Here is a 20,974-nt window from a genome sequence, read left to right as displayed (position 1 = left end):
GTTCCAGGTAAACCCTTTTTGGGTTCCAGTTAAAACCCTTTTGGGTTCCAGTTAAAACCCTTTTAAAACCCCTTTGGGTTCCAGGTAAAACCCTTTTGGGTTCCAGGTAAAACCCTTTTGGGTTCCAGGTAAAACCCTTTTTGGGTTCCAGGTAAAACCCTTTTTGGGTTCCAGGTAAAACCCTTTTTGGGTTCCAGGTAAAACCCTTTTTGGGTTCCAGGTAAAACCCTTTTGGGTTCCAGGTAAAACCCTTTTGGGTTCCATGTAGAATCCTTTCCACAAAGGGTTCCTTTTTGGAATCCTTTTTTTCTAAGAGTGTACTGACAGTCTCTACAGAATGAATTAAAAGCAGTGTTTTGACCTAAATTGAAGTCGTCCTGACTAGGCAGGTGTCCGGCACAGGTGTGGTATGGTAACAGGTGTGTCACAGCCTCCCCCAATGAGGAGAAGGGAGAACAGATGTAAGGGCTCTGGACCGGTCCCTGGTCCTGACACAGCTGCTGCTGGAGCCTGAGGATGAAATCGCAGACACTAGTTTAGGGTTCAAGAACGTAAAAGTCGCCAGAGGATCGATAACTCTGGTGAATGCTCCTGCAGATTTTAAAAAGACGTTTTATCTACTTCCCCAGAGTCAGTTGAACTCATGGATACCATTTGTATGTCTCTGCATCCAATATGAAGGAAGTTAGAGGTAGTTTAATGAGCAAATGCTAACTAAGGTTAGGGCTATGACTTCATTGCCAAATATCCTGAACTATCCCTTTAAGGTTGAACCGTTGCACAATAAAACTGCAGAGTATCTATCCTTCTTTCACACCTCAGATACTTTTTTGGTACTGCACTTCATCGTCATGCGATATAGACGTCGTCAACATCAGAGAGTGATTACCTGACGTGTCCTGCTTCTTACCTGCACATTGCATCAGTCAGTCTCTGCTCCCTCTCCTTCGCCACAGGACCGGACACCTGGTATGGATGAGATATGACCTTAGGTTTACTGGAGATTGAAGAATCTGAGTAGAATGAAGAGTATCGTGGTTTTAGAATCTGAGTAGTAGTATTGTGGTTTTAGAATCTGAGTAGTAGTATAGTGGTTTTAGAATCTGAGTAGTAGTATAGTGGTTTTAGAATCTGAGTAGTAGTATAGTGGTTTTAGAATCTGAGTAGTAGTATAGTGGTTTTAGAATCTGAGTAGTAGTATAGTGGTTTTAGAATCTGAGTAGTAGTATTGTGGTTTTAGAATCTGAGTAGTAGTATTGTGGTTTTAGAATCTGAGTAGTAGTATTGTGGTTTTAGAATCTGAGTAGTAGTATAGTGGTTTAGAATCTGAGTAGTATAGTGGTTTTAGAATTTGAGTAGTATAGTGGTTTCAGAATTTGAGTAGTATAGTGGTTTAGAATCTGAGTAGTATCGTGGTTTTAGAAGCTGAGTAGAATGAAGAGTATCGTGGTTTCAGAATCTGAGTAGTAGTATTGTGGTTTTAGAATCTGAGTAGTAGTACAGTGGTTTTAGAATCTGAGGAGTAGTATTGTGGTTTTAGAATCTGAGGAGTAGTATTGTGGTTTTAGAATCTGAGTAGTAGTATTGTGGTTTTAGAATCTGAGTAGTAGTATTGTGGTTTTAGAATCTGAGTAGTAGTATTGTGGTTTTAGAATCTGAGTAGTAGTATTGTGGTTTTAGAATCTGAGTAGTAGTATTGTGGTTTTAGAATCTGAGTAGTAGTATTGTGGTTTTAGAATCTGAGTAGTAGTATTGTGGTTTTAGAATCTGAGTAGTAGTATTGTGGTTTCAGAATCTGAGTAGTAGTATTGTGGTTTCAGAATCTGAGCAGTAGTATTGTGGTTTTAGAATCTGAGCAGTAGTATTGTGGTTTTAGAATCTGAGTAGTAGTATTGTGGTTTTAGAATCTGAGTAGTAGTATTGTGGTTTTAGAATCTGAGTAGTAGTATAGTGGTTTTAGAATCTGAGTAGTAGTATAGTGGTTTTAGAATCTGAGTAGGAGTATAGTGGTTTTAGAATCTGAGTAGTAGTATAGTGGTTTTAGAATCTGAGTAGTAGTATGGTGGTTTTAGAATCTGAGTAGGAGTATAGTGGTTTTAGAATCTGAGTAGTAGTATAGTGGTTTTAGAATCTGAGTAGTAGTATAGTGGTTTTAGAATCTGAGTAGTAGTATAGTGGTTTTAGAATCTGAGTAGTAGTATTGTGGTTTTAGAATCTGAGTAGTAGTATAGTGGTTTTAGAATCTGAGTAGTAGTATAGTGGTTTTAGAATCTGAGTAGTAGTATAGTGGTTTTAGATTCTGAGTAGTAGTATTGTGGTTTTAGATTCTGAGTAGTAGTATTGTGGTTTTAGAATCTGAGTAGTAGTATTGTGGTTTTAGATTCTGAGTAGTACAGTGGTTTTAGAATCTGAGTAGTAGTACAGTGGTTTTAGAATCTGAGTAGTAGTATTGTGGTTTTAGAATCTGAGTAGTAGTATTGTGGTTTTAGAATCTGAGTAGTAGTATTGTGGTTTTAGATTCTGAGTAGTACAGTGGTTTTAGAATCTGAGTAGTAGTATAGTGGTTTTAGAATCTGAGTAGTAGTATAGTGGTTTTAGAATCTGAGTAGTAGTATAGTGGTTTTAGAATCTGAGTAGTAGTATAGTGGTTTTAGAATCTGAGTAGTAGTATTGTGGTTTTAGAATCTGAGTAGTAGTATTGTGGTTTTAGAATCTGAGAAGTATAGTGGTTTTTGAAGAGTATTGTGGTTTCAGACCAATATACTGGATGAAAGGCCTAGAATCTGAGAATGGACACATCTGAAATGGAACCATATTCCCTTCAACAGGACCTCGAGGGCCAGAAGCAGGGCCCATAAAGCTCTGGTCAACAGTAGTGCACTATAGAGGGAATAGGGTTCCATAGGGCCCTGGTCAAAAGTAGTGCACTATATAGGGAATAGGGTCCATTTCAAATGCAAACTTGATTGTTTCTCACCTTTGTCTTTGACTGTTGGGCTGTCTGAACTGCTCTGAGCCACTGGTCCTGCTCTCTGTGGGATTGGGGCCCCTGGTCGTACTGTGGCTCCTGGACAGTGTGGAGCCACCGAACTGTGTTGGGCCCCTGGACTGTGTGGGGGCCTAGTGGCCACTGGGGTCTGGGAGAAGGTGGATGGACATCAAGAGTAAAGGCTTTACCCTCCACATCCATGGCCAAGGCAGCTGGTGGTTCTGAGCATTATAATACAGATGATGATGGTGGTTGGGGTGATGATGATGGTGGTGATGGTGTTGTTGATGATGGTAGTGATGATTATGGGGGTGATGGTGGTCATGGTGTTGTTGATGATGGTGGTGATGGTGTTGTTGATGATGGTAGTGATGGTGGTGATGGTGTTGTTGATGATGGTAGTGATGGTGGTGATGGTGTTGTTGATGATGGTAGTGATGGTGGTGATGGTGTTGTTGATGATGGTGGTGATGGTGTTGTTGATGATGGTAGTGATGGTGTTGTTGATGATGGTGGTGATGGTGTTGTTGATGATGGTAGTGATGGTGTTGTTGATGATGGTAGTGATGGTGTTGTTGATGATGGTAGTGATGGTGGTGATGGTGTTGTTGATGATGGTAGTGTTGTTGATGATGGTGTTGTTGATGATGGTAGTGTTGTTGATGATGGTAGTGATGGGGGTGATGGTAGTGATGGGGGTGATGGTAGTGATGGTGGTGATGATGATGGTAGTGATGGTGATGATGATGATGGTGGTGGTGATGATGGTGGTGATGATGGTGATGATGGGGGTGATGATGATGGGGATGGTGATGATGGTAGTGATGGTGATCATGGTGATGATGGGGGGGGTGGTGGTGGTGATGATGATGGTGGTGATGATGGTGGTGATGATGGTGGTGGTGGTGGTGATGATGATGATGATGGTGGTGATGATGGTGGTGGTGGTGATGATGATGATGATGGTGGTGATGATGGTGGTGGTGGTGGTGGTGATGATGGTGGTGATGATGATGATGATGATGGTGGTGGTGATGGTGATGATGGTGGTGATGGTGATGATGGTGATGATGGTGATGATGGTGATGATGATGATGGTGATGGTGATGATGATGATGGGGGTGATGGTGGTGGTGATGATGGGTGTGAGGCAGGGAGACAGAGTGAGAGGAGTGGGTTAGGAAGATTGTGAACGGGAGTAGCATTGTTAGAATTGTTGCATGATGATTTGTATTAATACTCTGTGTGCTTCCCTAATGGCACCCTATTCCCATAGGACTCTGGTCAAAAGTAGTGCACTATATAGGGAATAGGGTGCCATCTGGGTTGCAGCCTCTGTGTGGTCAGACTCACTGCTTTGCTTTGTGTGCTGTTGGACAGCACGGTGCTGGTTAGCCTGTTCTCCATAGGAGCTGGGAGTCACTAGGAGGGGGTCAGGCTGCACTAGGAGGGGGTCAGGCTGCACTAGGAGGGGGTCAGGCTGCACTAGGAGGGGGTCAGGCTGCACTAGGAGGGGGTCAGGCTGCACTAGGAGGGGGTCAGGCTGCACTAGGAGGGGGTCAGGCTGCACTAGGAGGGGGTCAGGCTGCTGCTGATGCACACAGACAGGTAGAGGAGAGGGGCTGGGGTTGCTGAACACAGCAGTCTGGAGCTGGGGGGAGGTGCTGACAGACAGAGGGGAGGGGCTTCTGAACACTGCAGTCTGGAGCTGGGGGGAGGTGCTGACAGGCAGAGGGGAGGGGCTTCTGAACACTGCAGTCAGGAGCTGAGTAGAGGTGCTGACAGGCAGAGGGGAGGGGCTTCTGAACACTGCAGTCTGGAGCTGGGGGGAGGTGCTGACAGGCAGAGGGGAGGGGCTTCTGAACACTGCAGTCTGGAGCTGGGGGGAGGTGCTGACAGGCAGAGGGGAGGGGCTTCTGAACACTGCAGTCTGGAGCTGGGGGGAGGCGCTGACAGGCAGAGGGGAGGGGCTTCTGAACACTGCAGTCTGGAGCTGGGGGGAGGTGCTGACAGACAGAGGGGAGGGGCTTCTGAACACTGCAGTCTGGAGCTGGGGGGAGGCGCTGACAGGCAGAGGGGAGGGGCTTCTGTAAACTGCAGTCTGGGTTTGAGGGACGGCACTTCCAGACCCAGATCCAGATCCAGCCAGTCCCCGGGAGGTGGCCCCACTTGGTGGGGAAGATAAACTGTCTTGTTGGGGTGTTGACCCTAAGCCCTGCCTAGTAAAGGGTGTGGACCCTAAGCCCTGCCCATTCGGGAGTGTTCTCACTAAACCCTGCTCAGATGGAGATTGGCATAGCAGGGTAGGAGATTGGCATAGCAGGGTAGGAGAGTGGCATAGCAGGGTAGGAGATGGGTGTAGTGAAGCTGGATAGGCCACCAACACACAAGGGCTGAGAGGCATCGCAGACTGGGCTCCTGCCTGTCCTAGAACTGCTGGCTGGCTGGGTGGAGAGGCCTCCTCCATCTCACTGGCCACAGCGGAGACAGTGTGATCCTCCACTGACACAGTCCCAGCCAGGATCTCAGGTGATGGGGAGGGATTGGGAGGGGTAAGTGCTTGCTATGGTAGAAATTGTGGTGCGATGAAGGAAAACAATAAGGTTATGTTATGTATAAATCAAGACAATATCTTCAACATTTAATCAATAAACCTTTTAAAGTGACAATCAGCAGTTCAAAACACAACCCTGTTATTGATAAAAAAGCTGAGGGATGGGGCTAGAGAAATGTAACCACTCAAATTCATAGAGCTATGGGATGCAAGGACTGATCATCCATGATATCAACATTGTAGTTTTACCCATGTTTTGAGGCTATACATTGTTTGTTTACATCTACACTACCGTTCAAAGGTTGGGGGTCACTTAGAAATGCCCTTGTTTGTGAAAGAAAAGCACGTTTTTTTTGTTGTCCATTTTTTTAAATATCAAATTGATCAGAAATACTGTGTAGACCATTGTTAATGTTGTAAATGACTGTTGTAGCTGGAAATGGCAGATTTTTTATGGAATATCTACATAGGCGTACAGAGGCCCATTATCAGAAACCATCACTCCTGTGTTCCAATGGCACATTGTGTTAGCTAATCCAAGTTTATCATTTTAAAAGGCTAATTGATTAGAAAACCCTTTTGCAATTGTGTTAGCACAGCTGAAAACTGTTGCACCGATTAAAGAAGGAATAAAACTGGCCACCTTTAGACTAGTTGAGTATCTGGAGCATCAGCATTTGTGGGTTCGATTACAGGCTCAAAATGGCCAGAAACAAAGACCTTTCTTCTGAAACTCGTCAGTCTATTCTTGTTCTGAGAAATGAAGGCTATTCCATGTGAGAAATTGCCAAGAAACTGAAGATCTCGTACAACACTGTGTACTACTGGCAGCTTCATTAAATAGTACCCACAATACACCAGTCTCAATGTCAACAGTGAAGAGGCGACTCCGGGATGCTGGCCAATAAAAAGGCAGAGTTGCAAAGAAAAAGCCATATCTCAGACTGGCCAATAAAAAGACAATATTAAGATGTTAAATCTGCCGTTTCCAGCTACAATAGTAATTTACAACATTAACAATGTCTACACTGTATTTCTGATCAATTTGATGTTATTTTAAATGGAATTGCTTTTCTTTCAAAAACAAGGACAATTCTAAGTGACCCCCAAACTTTTGAACGGTAGTGTACATTATTTACCAACAGTAAAACCAGCTTTTATTTTCAGCTTCTCGTGGGGAACGACAGTTGAACTAAGCTCACGAGGCATTTAAACGTTAAATTCTTCAAGAATCAATGGGTACATACAGTGGCAAGAAAAGTATGTGAACCCTTTGGAAATACCTGTATTTTGTTTTGCATAAATCGGTCCTAAAATTTGATCTGATCTTCATCTAGGTCACAACAATAGACAAACACAGTCTGCTTAAACTAATAACACACAAACAACTATACGTTTTCATGTCTTTATTGAACACACCGTGTAAACATTCACAGTGCAGGGTGGGAAAAGTCTGTGAACCCTTGGATTTAATAACTGGTTGACCCTCCTTTGGCAGCAATAACCTCAACCAAACGTTTTCTGTAGTTGCGGATCAGACCTGCACAACGGTTCAGGAGGAATTTTGGACCACTCCTGTTTCAGTTCAGCAATATTCTTGGGATGTCTGGTGTGAACTGCTCTCTTGAGGTCATGCCACAGCATCTCAATAGGTCAGGACACTGACTGGGCCACTCCAGAAGGTTGAGGTCTGGACACTGACTGGGCCACTCCAGAAGCTGTATTTTCTTCTGTTGAAGCCATTCTGTTGTTGATTCACTTCTGTGTTTTGGGTCGTTGTCCTGTTGCATTACCCAACTTCTGTTGAGCTTCAATTGGCGGACATATAGCCTTACATTCTCCTGCAAAATGTCTTGATAAACTTGGGAATTCATTTTTCCGTCGACGATAGCAAGCTGTCCAGGCCCTGAGGCAGCAAAGCAGCCCCAAACCATGAAGCTCAATCCACCATACTTTACAGTTGGGATGAGGTTTTGATGTTGTGTGCATTTTCATCTCCACACATAGTGTTGTGTGTTCCTTCCAAACAAGTCAACTGTAGTTTCATCTGTACACAGAATATTTTGCCAGTAGCGCTGTGGAACATCCAGGTGCACGTTTGCAAACTTCAGACGTGCAGCAATGTTTTCTTTGGACAGCAGTGGCTTCTTCCGTGGTGTCCTCCCATGAACACCATTCTTGTTTAGTGTTTTACGTATCGTAGACTCGTCAACAGAGATGTTAGCATGTTCCAGAGATTTCTGTAAGTCTTTAGCTGACACTCTAGGATTCTTCTTAACCTCACTGAGCATTCTGCGCTGTGCTCTTGCAGTCATCTTTGCAGGACGGCCACTTCTAGGGAGAGTAGCAACAGTGCTGAACTTTCTCCATTTATAGACAATTTGTCTTACTGTGGACTGATGAACATCAAGGATTTTAGAAATAGTTTTGTAACCCTTTCCAGCTTTATGCAAGTCAACAATTCTTAATCTGAGATCTCTTTTGTTCGAAGCATGGTTCACATCAGGCAATGCTTCTGGTGAATAACAAACTCAAATTTTGTGTGTTTTTTATAGGACAAGGCCGCTCTAACCAACATCTCCAATCTCGTCTCATTGATTGGACTCCAGGTTAGTTGACTCCTGACTTCAATTAGCTCTTGGAGAAGTCATTAGCTTAGGGGTTCACATACTTTGTCCAACCTACACTGTGAATGTTTAAATGATGTATTCAATATAGACAAGAAAAATACAATAATTTCTGTGTTATTAGTTTAAACAGACTGTGTTTGTCTATTGTTGTGACTTAGATGAAGATTTGATCACCAATTTATGCAAAAAAAAATCCACGTAATTCCAAAGGGTTCACATATACTTTTTCTTGCCACTGTATCATTCATTTATACATCAACAAATGGATGGAGCATCTGCTGATTGTCCCTATAAGTCAATAGAGAGCATAAAGGCTGGTTGACCTGTTGTAGATGATGGATGAAGGCCTGGATGGGGCTGTGAACCTTCTCCACCCCTGGTTTTGTCCCTGTCTCCGTCTGGTCCCGCAAGTGTTTAGGCAACGACCCAACCGGGTCCAGTAGGTGTTTGGGTAACGTCCCGACCGGGTCCAGCAGGTGTTTGGGTAACGTCCCGACCGGGTCCAGCAGGTGTTTGGGTAACGTCCCGACCGGGTCCAGTAGGTGTTTGGGTAACGACCCGACCGGGTCCAGTAGGTGTTTGGGTAACGACCCGACCGGGTCCAGTAGGTGTTTGGGTAACGTTCCGACTGGGTCCAGCAGGTGTTTGGGTAACGTCCCGACCGGGTCCAGTAGGTGTTTGGGTAACGTCCCGACCGGGTCCAGTAGGTGTTTGGGTAACGTCCCGACCGGGTCCAGCAGGTGTTTGGGTAACGTCCCGACCGGGTCCAGCAGGTGTTTGGGTAACGTCCCGACCGGGTCCAGCAGGTGTTTGGGTAACGTCCCGACCGGGTCCAGCAGGTGTTTGGGTAACGTCCCGACCGGGTCCAGTAGGTGTTTGGGTAACGTCCCGACCGGGTCCAGCAGGTGTTTGTGTAACGTCCCAACTTGGTCTAGCAGGTATTTGGGTAGCATACCAGGTGGGTCCAGGGCCTGTGGGGCCTCCAGCGGGGTCTGTAAGAGGGTCATTACAGGGGGAGAAGTGGACTGGAGACTGGCGGTGAAGGGTTGGAGAGAGGCATGCTGCTGGAAAAGGTGCCTTGTCGACTGAGGGGAACAACAAACTGATTAGAGAATGTTCTGGTGTACATTTGTTTTGCTAGGTTACTAGACCCACCTAGCATTTGACTTAGGAGGATATATCAATTTACCAATCAATTAACTGAACAGCAATCAATTAACAAATCAAGTAATCAACCAGCCAGCCAACCAACCAATTAATCAATCACATTTACATTTTACATTTAAGTCATTTAGCAGACGCCCTTATCCAGAGCGACTTACAAATTGGTGCATTCACCTAATGACATCCAGTGGAACAGCCACTTTACAATAGTGCATCTACATCTTTTAAGGGGGGGGGGGGGGGGGCAGAAGGATTGCTTTATCCTATCCTAGGTATTCCTTAAAGAGGTGGGGTTTCAGGTGTCTCCGGAAGGTGGTGATTGACTCCGCTGTCCTGGCGTCGTGAGGGAGTTTGTTCCACCACGACGCCAGGACAGCGGAGTCAATCACCACCTTCCGGAGACACCTGAAACCCCACCTCTTTAATCAAGTGTTGACTTCTCACCTGAGGCAGGTGTGGGGACGTCGCTTCTTCCCTCCTCTCCTCATGGCCAGCTCTGTCAGGCAGCAACACTACAGACGCCTGCTGAACACTGATCTGTCCCTCTGTAACGCCCCCTAGGGATCTGGAGGTCTGGGGGGTGAAGGGCAGGCCCTGTACTACAGCAGGAGGGGTGGTGTTGAGGATGGAAATGGAGGTCATGTGACTGTCTGGGTGGGTTGAGGTGAGCTGCATCCCAGAGCTGTTGAGGAAGACAGAGTGAAAGGGTGTAGTAGTAGTGTTGTTAAAGGGTGTAGTAGTAGTAGTAGTAGTGTTGTTAAAGGGTGTAGTAGTAGTAGTAGTAATGTTAAACGGTGTAGTAGTAGTGTTGGTAAAGGGTGTAGTAGTAGTAGTAGTAGTGTTGTTAAAGGGTGTAGTAGTAGTAGTGTTAAAGGGTGTAGTAGTAGTAGTAGTGTTTTTAAAGGGTGTAGTAGTAGTGCTGTTAAATGGTGTAGTAGTAGTAGTAGTGTAGTAGTAGTGTTGTTAAAGGGTGTAGTAGTAGTAGTGTTAAAGGGTGTAGTAGTAGTGTTGTTAAAAGGTGTAGTAGTAGTGTTGTTAAAGGGTGTATTAGTAGTGTTGTTAAAGGGTGTAGTAGTAGTGTTGTTAAAGGGTGTAGTAGTAGTAGTGTTGTTAAAGGGTGTAGTAGTAGTAGTGTTAAAGGGTGTATTAGTAGTGTTGTTAAAGGGTGTAGTAGTAGTAGTGTTGTTAAAGGGTGTAGTAGTAGTGTTGTTAAAGGGTGTAGTAGTAGTAGTGTTGTTAAAGGGTGTAGTAGTAGTAGTGTTAAAGGGTGTAGTAGTAGTGTTGTTAAAGGGTGTAGTAGTATGTTTTAAAGGGTGTAGTAGTAGTGTTGTTAAATGGTGTAGTAGTAGTAGTAGTAGTGTTAAAGGGTGTAGTAGTAGTAGTAGTAGTAGTGTTGTTAAAGGGTGTAGTAATAGTAGTAGTGTTTTTAAAGGGTGTAGTAGTAGTGTTTTTAAAGGGTGTAGTAGTACTGTTTTTAAAGGGTGTAGTAGTAGTGTTAAAGGGTGTAGTAGTGTTGTTAAATGGTGTAGTAGTAGTAGTAATGTTGTTAAATGGTGTAGTAGTAGTAGTAGTGTTGTTAAATGGTGTAGTAGTAGTAGTGTTTTAAAGGGTGTAGTAGTAGTGTTTATAAACGGTGTAGTAGTAGTGTTAAAGGGTGTAGTAGTAGTATTTTTTAAGGGTGTAGTAGTAGTATTTTTTAAAGGGTGTAGTAGTAGTAGTAGTAGTGTTGTTAAAGGGTGTAGTAGTAATAGTAGTGTTGTTAAAGGGTGTAGTAGTAGTAGTGTTGTTTAAGGGTGTAGTAGTAGTAGTGCTGTTAAAGGGTGTAGTAGTAGTAGTAGTGTTGTTAAAGGGTGTAGTAGTAGTAGTGTTTTTAAAGGGTGTAGTAGTAGTGTTAAAGGGTGTAGTAGTGTTAAATGGTGTAGTAGTAGTAGTAGTAGTAGTGTTGTTAAATGGTGTAGTAGTAGTGTTGTTAAATGGTGTAGTAGTAGTAGTAGTGTTGTTAAAGGGTGTAGTAGTAGTGTTTGGTAAAGGGTGTAGTAGTGTTGTTAAAGGGTGTAGTAGTAGTGTTGGTAAAGGGTGTAGTAGTAGTGTTGGTAAAGGGTGTAGTAATAGTAGTAGTGTTGTTAAAGGGTGTAGTAGTAGTAGTGTTGTTAAAGGGTGTAGTAGTAGTAGTAGTAGTAGTGTTAAAGGGTGTAGTAGTAGTAGTAGTGTTGTTAAAGGGTGTAGTAGTAGTAGTAGTGTTGTTAAAGGGTGTAGTAGTAGTAGTAGTGTTGTTAAAGGGTGTAGTAGTAGTAGTAGTGTTGTTAAAGGGTGTAGTAGTAGTAGTAGTGTTGTTAAAGGGTGTAGTAGTAGTGTTGTTAAAATTGTCCTCTGCATCCCAAATGGCGCCCTATTCCCTGTAAAGTGCACTACTTTTGACCAGAACCCATAGGATTATGTTAAGTAGTGCACTACTTTTGACCAGAGCCCATAGGATTCTGTTAAGTCGTGCACTACTTTTGACCAGAGCCCATAGGATTCTGTTAAGTAGTGCACTACTTTTGACCAGGACCCATAGGGTTCTATTGAACGTCTACACATCGCTTGTACAAATTTAAAAAAAAAATCCTACTGATCTACACAACCGGCTTCACATTTTCAGAGTCAAAGAAAGTATAAAACATTTTGTAATTTAATATAAAATGAAGGTGGGGTTGGTTTAGCTCTTTAGAGTCTCAAAGGGAGCCACCCACAGGGCCTCCAAAACCAGTTCCAAGTCCCATGTGGGCGCAATAGGTTTAGAGACCGGTCCGAGACCTTTCAGGAACCGCACAACCAGGGGGTAAGGTCCCCGGGAAGGCTCCATCAATTCCCACATGACAAGCTGATGGCAGCCATGTACACTTTTAACGTAGAGAATGCCCACCCCTGCTCCAAAAGCTCCTGTAGGAATATAAGGATGTCCTTCAGAGAGCACTGAAAAGGAACAAGTCCTTTATCTTGGCACCAGAACTCAAAACACATGCCACATACACATACAGCCCTCTCGTGGAGGCCTCCCTTGCAGACTGAACGGTAGCAATAACATTCTGGAAGATATACCTCTAGGAATCAGACTGGCCCTCTCAGGGGCCATGCCCATATGAAGCAAATCCCCGGCCTCGCTTGCCAAGCCTGCACATGTTCCTCAAACAAACAGGTCCCTTCGCAAACAGGAGTTTCCATTGGTCCCCAACTAGAAGGCGAATGATCTCTGCGAACAAAGGCTGCCTGGGCCAACGGGGAGCCACAAGAATCAAGGCTGCCTGGGCCAACGGGGAGCCACAAGAATCAAGGCTGCCTGGGCCAACGGGGAGTCACAAGAATCAAGGCTGCCTGGGCCAACGGAGACTCACAAGAGTCAAGGCTGCCTGGGCCAACGGAGACTCACAAGAATCAAGGCTGCCTGGGCCAACGGAGAGTCACAAGAATCAAGGCTGCCTGGGCCAACGGAGAGTCACAATAATCAAGGCTGCCTGGGCCAACGGAGAGCCACAAGAATCAAGGCTGCCTGGGCCAACGGGGAGTCACAAGAATCAAGGCTGCCTGGGCCAACGGGGAGCCACAATAATCAAGGCTGCCTGGGCCAACGGGGAGCCACAAGAATCAAGGCTGCCTGGGCCAACGGGGAGTCACAAGAATCAAGGCTGCCTGGGCCAACGGGGAGCCACAAGAATCAAGGCTGCCTGGGCCAACGGGGAGCCACAAGAATCAATGGTAAGCCCTCCCGGCGGACCCTCTCCAATGTGGGCTGCATCTGAAACCACTGGCAGAAATGCATAAAAGACGGTCCAAGGCCACTGTTGCGCCAGAGTGTCTGTTTCCCAACAGGTCACTCGGGTTCCTCATCGTGAATTTTTTTGGGCATTTTCTTGCGATGCGTAAAGATCTACGTTGGCCAAAAATGTCCAATACCTGGGAGACTCCTGAGAGAGAGAGGGTCCCAACTCTCCTGAGAGAGAGAAAGGGTCCCAACTTTCCTGAGAGAGAGGGATAAAAGATCTGCATTCAAGTTCAGACAACCGGGGACATCGCGTCGCCCCAAAGAGAGCGTAGCTATTACTGCCTCCCCACAGTGGAGTTCCTTGGGTAGCATTCTTGTTTAGTATACGTAGCGTTAAGTTGTTAAACCTAGTGGTTAGAGGGGGGAGGCAGGTAACCTAGTGGTTAGAGTGGGGAGGCAGGTAGCCTAGTGGTTGGACTAGTAACTGAAAGGTTGCTAGATCGAATCCCCGAGCTGACAAGGTAAAAATCTGTCGTTCTGCCCCTGAACAAGGCAGTTAACCCACTGTTCCCCAGTAAGCCGTCATTGTAAATAATAATTTGTTCTAAAATGACTTGCCTAGTTAAATAAATAAACATTTTAGAGGGTGAGCACGCTCTACCACTAAGGGACAGTTTAGTTGGCGCAATTAAGACAGTCTCATGTTACAATTGTTTATTTTAATAGCATGAATCGTTCCTGTTCACACCGAGGTGAAGAGCGGAATACTTGAAGGAAGGCCGGGCGTTCCAGCCAGGCACAGATTTAATTGGCCTTGTCAGGTGTGATTGTAGATCCTTTAACTAAAGTCGTGAGAGTACGATCCCCATAGTATGCTGTACCGAAATTGACTGACTGAAAGGGAACTTAAAGTTTTTCATTTAAGACAGAAATGTCTCTTTGCCATGATGTTTTGCAGTATTACTTGGGGCAGCATTCGGAATTTTGGATGAAAAGCATGCCCAAATTAAACTGCCAGCGACCTTCTTGCCCACCCAATTTACCTACCTCACCCCATACTGCTTTTATTTATTTACTTTACTGCTCTTTTGCACACCAGTATCTCTACTTGCACATGATCATCTGATGATTTTTCACTCCAGTGTTAATCTGCTAAATTGTAATTATTCGATTTATTGCCTACCTCATGCCTTTTGCACACATTGTATATAGATTCTCTTTTTTTCTACCATGTTATTGACTTGTTTATTGTTTACTCCATGTGTAACTCTGTGTTGTAGTCTGTTCACACTGCTATGCTTTATCTTGGCCAGGTCGCAGTTGCAAATGAGAACTTGTTCTCAACTAGCCTACCTGGTTAAATAAAGGTGAAATAAATTTTTTTTTAAAGTTCCCACCGCTTCCACTGGATGTTAACAGTCTTTAGAAATTGGTTGAGGTTATTCCTTTGTGTAATGAAGAAGTACAGCCATCTTGAACGAGAGTCACTTGAAGTGTCCTGTTAGATAGAAGCGCGTGACCAGAAAGCTAGCTATAGTTGGTTTTAATCCTGTATTGAACACAGATCATCCCGACTTCAATTTTATCGATTATTAACGTTAACAAATACCTAAAGTTGTATTACAAAAGTAGTTTGAAATGTTTTGGCAAAGTTTACAGGTAACCTTTGAGATATTTTGTAGTCACGTTTGAGCAAGTTGGAACCTGTGTTTTTCTGGATCAAACGCGCCAAATAAATGGACATTTTGGATATATATTGACGGAATTAATCGAGCAAAAGGACCATTTGTGATGTTTATGGGACATATTGGAGTGCCAACAACAGAAGCTCGTCAAAGGTAAGGCATGAATTATATTTTTATTTCTGTGTTTTGTGTCGCGCCTGCAGCGTTGAAAATAGCTTATCTCTCTTTGTTTACAATGGTGCTATCCTTAGAAAATAGCATCGTTTGCTTTCGCCCGAAAAGCCTATTTGAATTCTGACATGTTGGCTGGATTCACAACAAGTGTAGCTATAATTGGGTATCTTTCATGTGTGATTTAATGAAAGTTAGATTTTTATAGTAATTTTCATAGTAATTAATTTGAATTTGGCGCTCTGCATTTTCTCTGGCTTTTTGCCAAGTGAGACAGTAGCGTCCCGCCTAAACTCAGATTTTTTTATATAAATATGAACTTTACCGAACAAAACATACATGTATTGTGTAACATGAAGTCCTATAAGTGTCATCTGATAAAGATCATCAAAGGTTAGTGATTCATTTTATCTCCATTTCTGCTTTTTGTGACTCCTCTCTTTGGCTGGAAAAATGGCTGTCTTTTTCTGTGACTTGGCTCATACCTAACATAATCGTTTGATGTGCTTTCGCCATAAGACCTTTTTGAAATCGGACACTTTGGCTGGATTTACAACAAGTGTATCTTCAAAATGGTGTAAAATACTTGTTTGTTTGAGGAATTTAAATTATGGGATTTCTATTGTTTTGAATTTGGCGCCCTGCAGTTTCACTGGCTGTTGACGAGGTGGGACGCTACCGTCCCACATACCGTAGAGAGGTTAAGGGCCTTGTTGTAAACATTGTGGATGATTTTAAATAGATTTTTTTTTTAACAGAGACAAGGTTAGAATATTGCTGTCTATCACTGATTCCCAACCAAATTTACTGTGCTTTGAGCAATTATAACAAAAACAATGGATATATATGTTGCCCTAAGAGTTGTGCAGAGTTGGTAGAATCTTATTAAAAATGATTCACAGCTGTAATGGCTGCCAAAGGTGCTTCTACCAAGTATGAACTCTGGGGGGGGGGTGAAGACATACGCAATCAAGATATCTTTTATTTTCTATTCATTCATTTCTATACTTTTTCTTTTACTTTGAAAAATGTGGAACCAGTTGTGTCGATCAGTAAGATAAAAAAAAAAAAATGTAATCCCTTTTTTGATTATATTTTAAGGCAGTAAAATGTGTGAACTGTGGAAGGGGTGTGTAGACATTCACTAGGCCCTGTATGGAATAGGGAGCCAATTGGGACTCATGTCTCTATATATCACACTCACTGCATCAGGGTGATGTGGCTCCCTAGAGCAGGGCTATGGAGCAGGGTGGCATGCTGGCCTGGACACCCTTGTCCCTGGGGCCCCTGGGGATTGTAGGCACCCGTCAACTGGGCTGGCATCTGGAAGACAGTAGGGGACCCTGACTGCAACTGCAGGGGCCCGGAGAGCAGGGTTCCCTGGCGGAGGGAGAGCTGGCCTGTTGAGGTGGTGCTGAAGACTGTGTGGGGGTTGAAGTTGAGCTGTCTGTGGTGGGGCACGGCCGTCAGGATCTGGGACCCATCTACCAGGTGGTGGCCCATGGAGGGTGTCATACCCTGGACAGACTGGACCGTTGCTCCCTGGTGGCCAGAGGTGAACAGGGGCCGTGCGGAACCGCCAGGCTGGGACAGGGTGACGGGGGATTGGGCGGGCAGCTGGGACAGGGTGACAGGGGATTGGCCAGGAAGCTGGGACAGGTTGACAGGGGATTGGCCAGGGAGCTGGGAGAGGGTGACAGGGGATTGGCCAGGGAGCTGGGAGAGGGTGACAGGGGATTGTGCGGGCACCTGGGACAGGGTGACAGGGGATTGGCCAGGGAGCTGGGACAGGGTGACAGGGGATTGGGCGGGCAGGAGGAACTGATTCTGGCCATGGAAGAGACCCTGAGGCTGGATCAGGAAGGAGCCTCCTCCCTGGTTGACCAGCTGCAGGCTGACAGGCTGGGGCTTGGTGAGGTGGGGGGCAGTGAGGTGTTGGGCAGGCTTGGGCTGGGGAGGACGGGGGGACAGAAGGATGTTTGACGAGGGCGTCCCAGGGAGGAAGGTGAGACCTGGGGAGGGTTTCTGACCAGGACAACCAGGGTCAGGAGGCTTAGGGCTGATCTGAACAAGTCGCGGTTGGATGTTGATAGGCAGCTTGTGCTGGATTTGCAGGGGCCCTCTCTGGAGAAAAATCCCGGGAACTGCAGCCGCTCTGAGGGTTGGGGCCAGTAGGGGGCGCCCTGTCAGGCTAGGAACTGCCTTCTGGATGAGGGAAAATGAGCTGTTGGAGGCCTGTGCTGGGGTCAGGGAGAAGGAAGTCTCTGGTGGGGGTGCGGGAAAGATGTTCCCAGGGAGGAGGCCCATCAGCTGGGGAGCAGCAGGCTTCAAGGAGGGGCAGCCTGGTCCCACGGCCAGCAGGGATGGTTGGGGAGGCTCCACCGCAGCCTGGGTGTCCCTGTGTTGCAGGGTGGGGGGGCCAGGGTGAGGGAAGGCTAGGGTTTTGGAGAGGAACGGCACGGCAGCAGGAGGGAGGAGGAGTGGGGGGCCAGGTGTGTAGAGAGACAGGGTGTGGCCCTCCCCAGACCCTGGTTGGCCGAGCCCCGCCTCCTGTGCCATAGTGTGCTCTGTGATGTCAGCCTCCTGAAGACTCTGCTGGAGAATGTCACAGGGTGGAACTTCCTCTTCCTCCTGCTCTTCCTCTTCTCTTTTCTCCCCCCCTCCCTCGGGGGACCCCCCCAGTAGAGCCTCTTCCAGGAAGGACAGGTCAACGCATTCTGCAGGGGGGATGTCCTGCGAGGTGGTGATGTCATCTGCCAACAGAGACATTGGGCTCTGAGGGAGGGAGATAAAAGAGCAGGAGAACATCAGAATGATCCTAGAGCAGGAGAACATCAGAATGATCCTAGAGCAGGAGAACATCAGAATGATCCTAAGAGCAGGAGAACATCAGAATGATCCTAAGAGCAGGAGAACATCAGAATGATCCTAAGAGCAGGAGAACATCAGAATGATCCTAAGAGCAGGAGAACATCAGAATGATCCTAGAGCAGGAGAACATCAGAATGATCCTAGAGCAGGAGAACATCAGAATGATCCTAGAGCAGGAGAACATCAGAATGATCCTAAGAGCAGGAGAACATCAGAATGATCCTAAGAGCAGGAGAACATCAGAATGATCCTAAGAGCAGGAGAACATCAGAATGATCCTAAGAGCAGGAGAACATCAGAATGATCCTAAGAGCAGGAGAACATCAGAATGATCCTAAGAGCAGGAGAACATCAGAATGATCCTAGAGCAGGAGAACATCAGAATGATCCTAGAGCAGGAGAACATCAGAATGATCCTAAGAGCAGGAGAACATCAGAATGATCCTAGAGCAGGAGAACATCAGAATGATCCTAAGAGCAGGAGAACATCAGAATGATCCTAAGAGCAGGAGAACATCAGAATGATCCTAGAGCAGGAGAACATCAGAATGATCCTAGAGCAGGAGAACATCAGAATGATCCTAAGAGCAGGAGAACATCAGAATGATCCTAAGAGCAGGAGAACATCAGAATGATCCTAGAGCAGGAGAACATCAGAATGATCCTAAGAGCAGGAGAACATCAGAATGATCCTAGAGCAGGAGAACATCAGAATGATCCTAGAGCAGGAGAACATCAGAATGATCCTAGAGCAGGAGAACATCAGAATGATCCTAGAGCAGGAGAACATCAGAATGATCCTAGAGCAGGAGAACATCAGAATGATCCTAGAGCAGGAGAACATCAGAATGATCCTAAGAGCAGGAGAACATCAGAATGATCCTAAGAGCAGGAGAACATCAGAATGATCCTAAGAGCAGGAGAACATCAGAATGATCCTAAGAGCAGGAGAACATCAGAATGATCCTAAGAGCAGGAGAACATCAGAATGATCCTAGAGCAGGAGAACATCAGAATGATCCTAGAGCAGGAGAACATCAGAATGATCCTAGAGCAGGAGAACATCAGAATGATCCTAGAGCAGGAGAACATCAGAATGATCCTAGAGCAGGAGAACATCAGAATGATCCTAAGAGCAGGAGAACATCAGAATGATCCTAGAGCAGGAGAACATCAGAATGATCCTAAGAGCAGGAGAACATCAGAATGATCCTAGAGTTAGTGTGAGGGATAAATAATGGGCAACGGCTAGTCCTTGATTTGAACTCTTAGAAAAAAGAGTTCAGAAAGGGTTCTCTGGCTGTTCCCATAGGAGAACCCTATTTGGTTCCAGGTAGAACCCTTTTGGGCTCCATGTAGAACCCTCTGTGGAAAGGGTTCTACCTGGAACATTTACAGTTAACATTTTAGTAATTTATTTAATTTAGCAAGACATATTTTTCACCTACGGCTCGAGGATTCAAACCCGCTGCCTTTCGTTTACGGGCCAATGCTCTTAAACACTAGGCAACTTGCCACCCGAAAGGGTTCTTGCAGGAACCAGAAAGGTTTCTTAAAAGGGTTCTCCTATGGGGACAGCCAGACGACCCTTTTATGTTCTAGATAGCATATTTTTTTTGTAGGAGTGGGTTTGTCTGTGCATACAGAGGCTGACTCAGCAGGATGTCAGTGAAGAGGGAGGGAGGGATGGAGAGAGAGAGAGAGGGAGGGAGAGAGACTCACCAGGGGGTCAGTGAAGAGGGAGAGAGACTCACCAGGGGGTCAGTGAGGAGGGAGGGAGACTCACCAGGGGGTCAGTGAGGAGGGAGGGAGACTCACCAGGGGGTCAGTGAAGAGGGAGGGAGGGAGACTCACCAGGGGATCAGTGAGGAGGGAGACTCACCAGGGGGTCAGTGAAGAGGGAGGGAGGGAGACTCACCAGGGGGTCAGTGAAGAGGGAGGGAGGGAGACTCACCAGGGGATCAGTGAGGAGGGAGGGAGACTCACCAGGGGGTCAGTGAAGAGGGAGGGAGGGAGACTCACCAGGGGGTCAGTGAAGAGGGAGGGAGGGAGACTCACCAGGGGATCAGTGAGGAAGGAGGGAGGGATGGGGGAGAGAGGGATGAAAAAGGGGAGGGAGAGAGCAATGGAAAAAGGGAAGGAGAGAGGGATGGACACTCACTGCAGGCTCAGTGAAGAGGGAGAGAGAGAGAGGGAGGGAGACTCACCGGGGTGTCAGTGAAGAGGGAGGAAGGCTCTCCAGAGGAACAGGTAATGAGCAGGTCATCATTCTGCAGCTGGTGAAGCAGAGAGACAATACCATGATCATACTGGTGAAACAGAGAGACAATACCATGATCATACTGAGAGACGTTCAGAATATATCATATCATATTCACAAGGTTTACAATACTATTATATTGATGAGATAGAGACAGACAGTTCTGACCATAGAGATGACAGACAGACAGTTCTGACCATAGAGATGACAGACAGACAGTTCTGACCATAGAGATGACAGACAGACAGTTCTGACCATAGACATGACAGACAGACAGACAGACAGTTCTGACCATAGAGATGACAGACAGACAGTTCTGACCATAGAGATGACAGACAGTTCTGACCCTAGAGATGACAGACAGACAGTTCTGACCCTAGAGATGACAGACAGTTCTGACCATAGAGATGACAGACAGTTCTGACCATAGAGATGACAGACAGTTCTGACCATAGAGATGACAGACAGACAGTTCTGACCATAGAGATGACAGACAGACAGTTCTGACCATAGAGATGACAGACAGTTCTGACCATAGAGATGACAGACAGTTCTGACCATAGAGATGACAGACAGTTCTGACCATAGAGATGACAGACAGTTCTGACCATAGAGATGACAGACAGTTCTGACCATAGAGATGACAGACAGTTCTGGCCATAGAGATGACAGACAGTTCTGGCCATAGAGATGACAGACAGTTCTGGCCATAGAGATGACAGACAGACAGTTCTGACCATAGACATGACAGACAGACAGACAGTTCTGACCATAGAGATGACAGACAGTTCTGGCCATAGAGATGACAGACAGTTCTGGCCATAGAGATGACAGACAGACAGTTCTGGCCATAGAGATCCTACTAAACTAGTATTCCGATTTGCTATTTTCTCTGGTTCTCTGTGACA

General features: G+C 45.7%; 1 protein-coding gene across 3 annotated transcripts in view; it reads right to left on the bottom strand.

Moving 5' to 3' along the window:
• Positions 1 to 20,974, bottom strand: part of si:ch211-168d23.3 (BRD4-interacting chromatin-remodeling complex-associated protein) — a 38,638-nt gene that overhangs the window by 8,634 nt on the left and 9,030 nt on the right. For all 3 annotated transcript variants that reach the window (XM_055865612.1, XM_055865613.1, XM_055865614.1), the window contains exons 5-12: positions 20,014 to 20,082; positions 16,140 to 17,710; positions 9,782 to 10,019; positions 8,497 to 9,258; positions 4,343 to 5,552; positions 2,978 to 3,210; positions 911 to 966; positions 362 to 510 (exon numbers count right to left, since the gene is read on the bottom strand). In XM_055865612.1, coding sequence (XP_055721587.1) covers positions 362 to 510; positions 911 to 966; positions 2,978 to 3,210; positions 4,343 to 5,552; positions 8,497 to 9,258; positions 9,782 to 10,019; positions 16,140 to 17,710; positions 20,014 to 20,082 — 4,288 coding nt within the window. The remainder of the gene's footprint in view (positions 1 to 361; positions 511 to 910; positions 967 to 2,977; positions 3,211 to 4,342; positions 5,553 to 8,496; positions 9,259 to 9,781; positions 10,020 to 16,139; positions 17,711 to 20,013; positions 20,083 to 20,974) is intronic.

This window comes from Salvelinus fontinalis, chromosome 16 (genome assembly GCF_029448725.1).
Source record: "Salvelinus fontinalis isolate EN_2023a chromosome 16, ASM2944872v1, whole genome shotgun sequence".
NCBI classification, from domain to species: domain Eukaryota; kingdom Metazoa; phylum Chordata; class Actinopteri; order Salmoniformes; family Salmonidae; genus Salvelinus; species Salvelinus fontinalis.
Note: the sequence above shows the minus strand (reverse complement) of the source record. Positions and strands in the feature narration are given on the sequence as shown.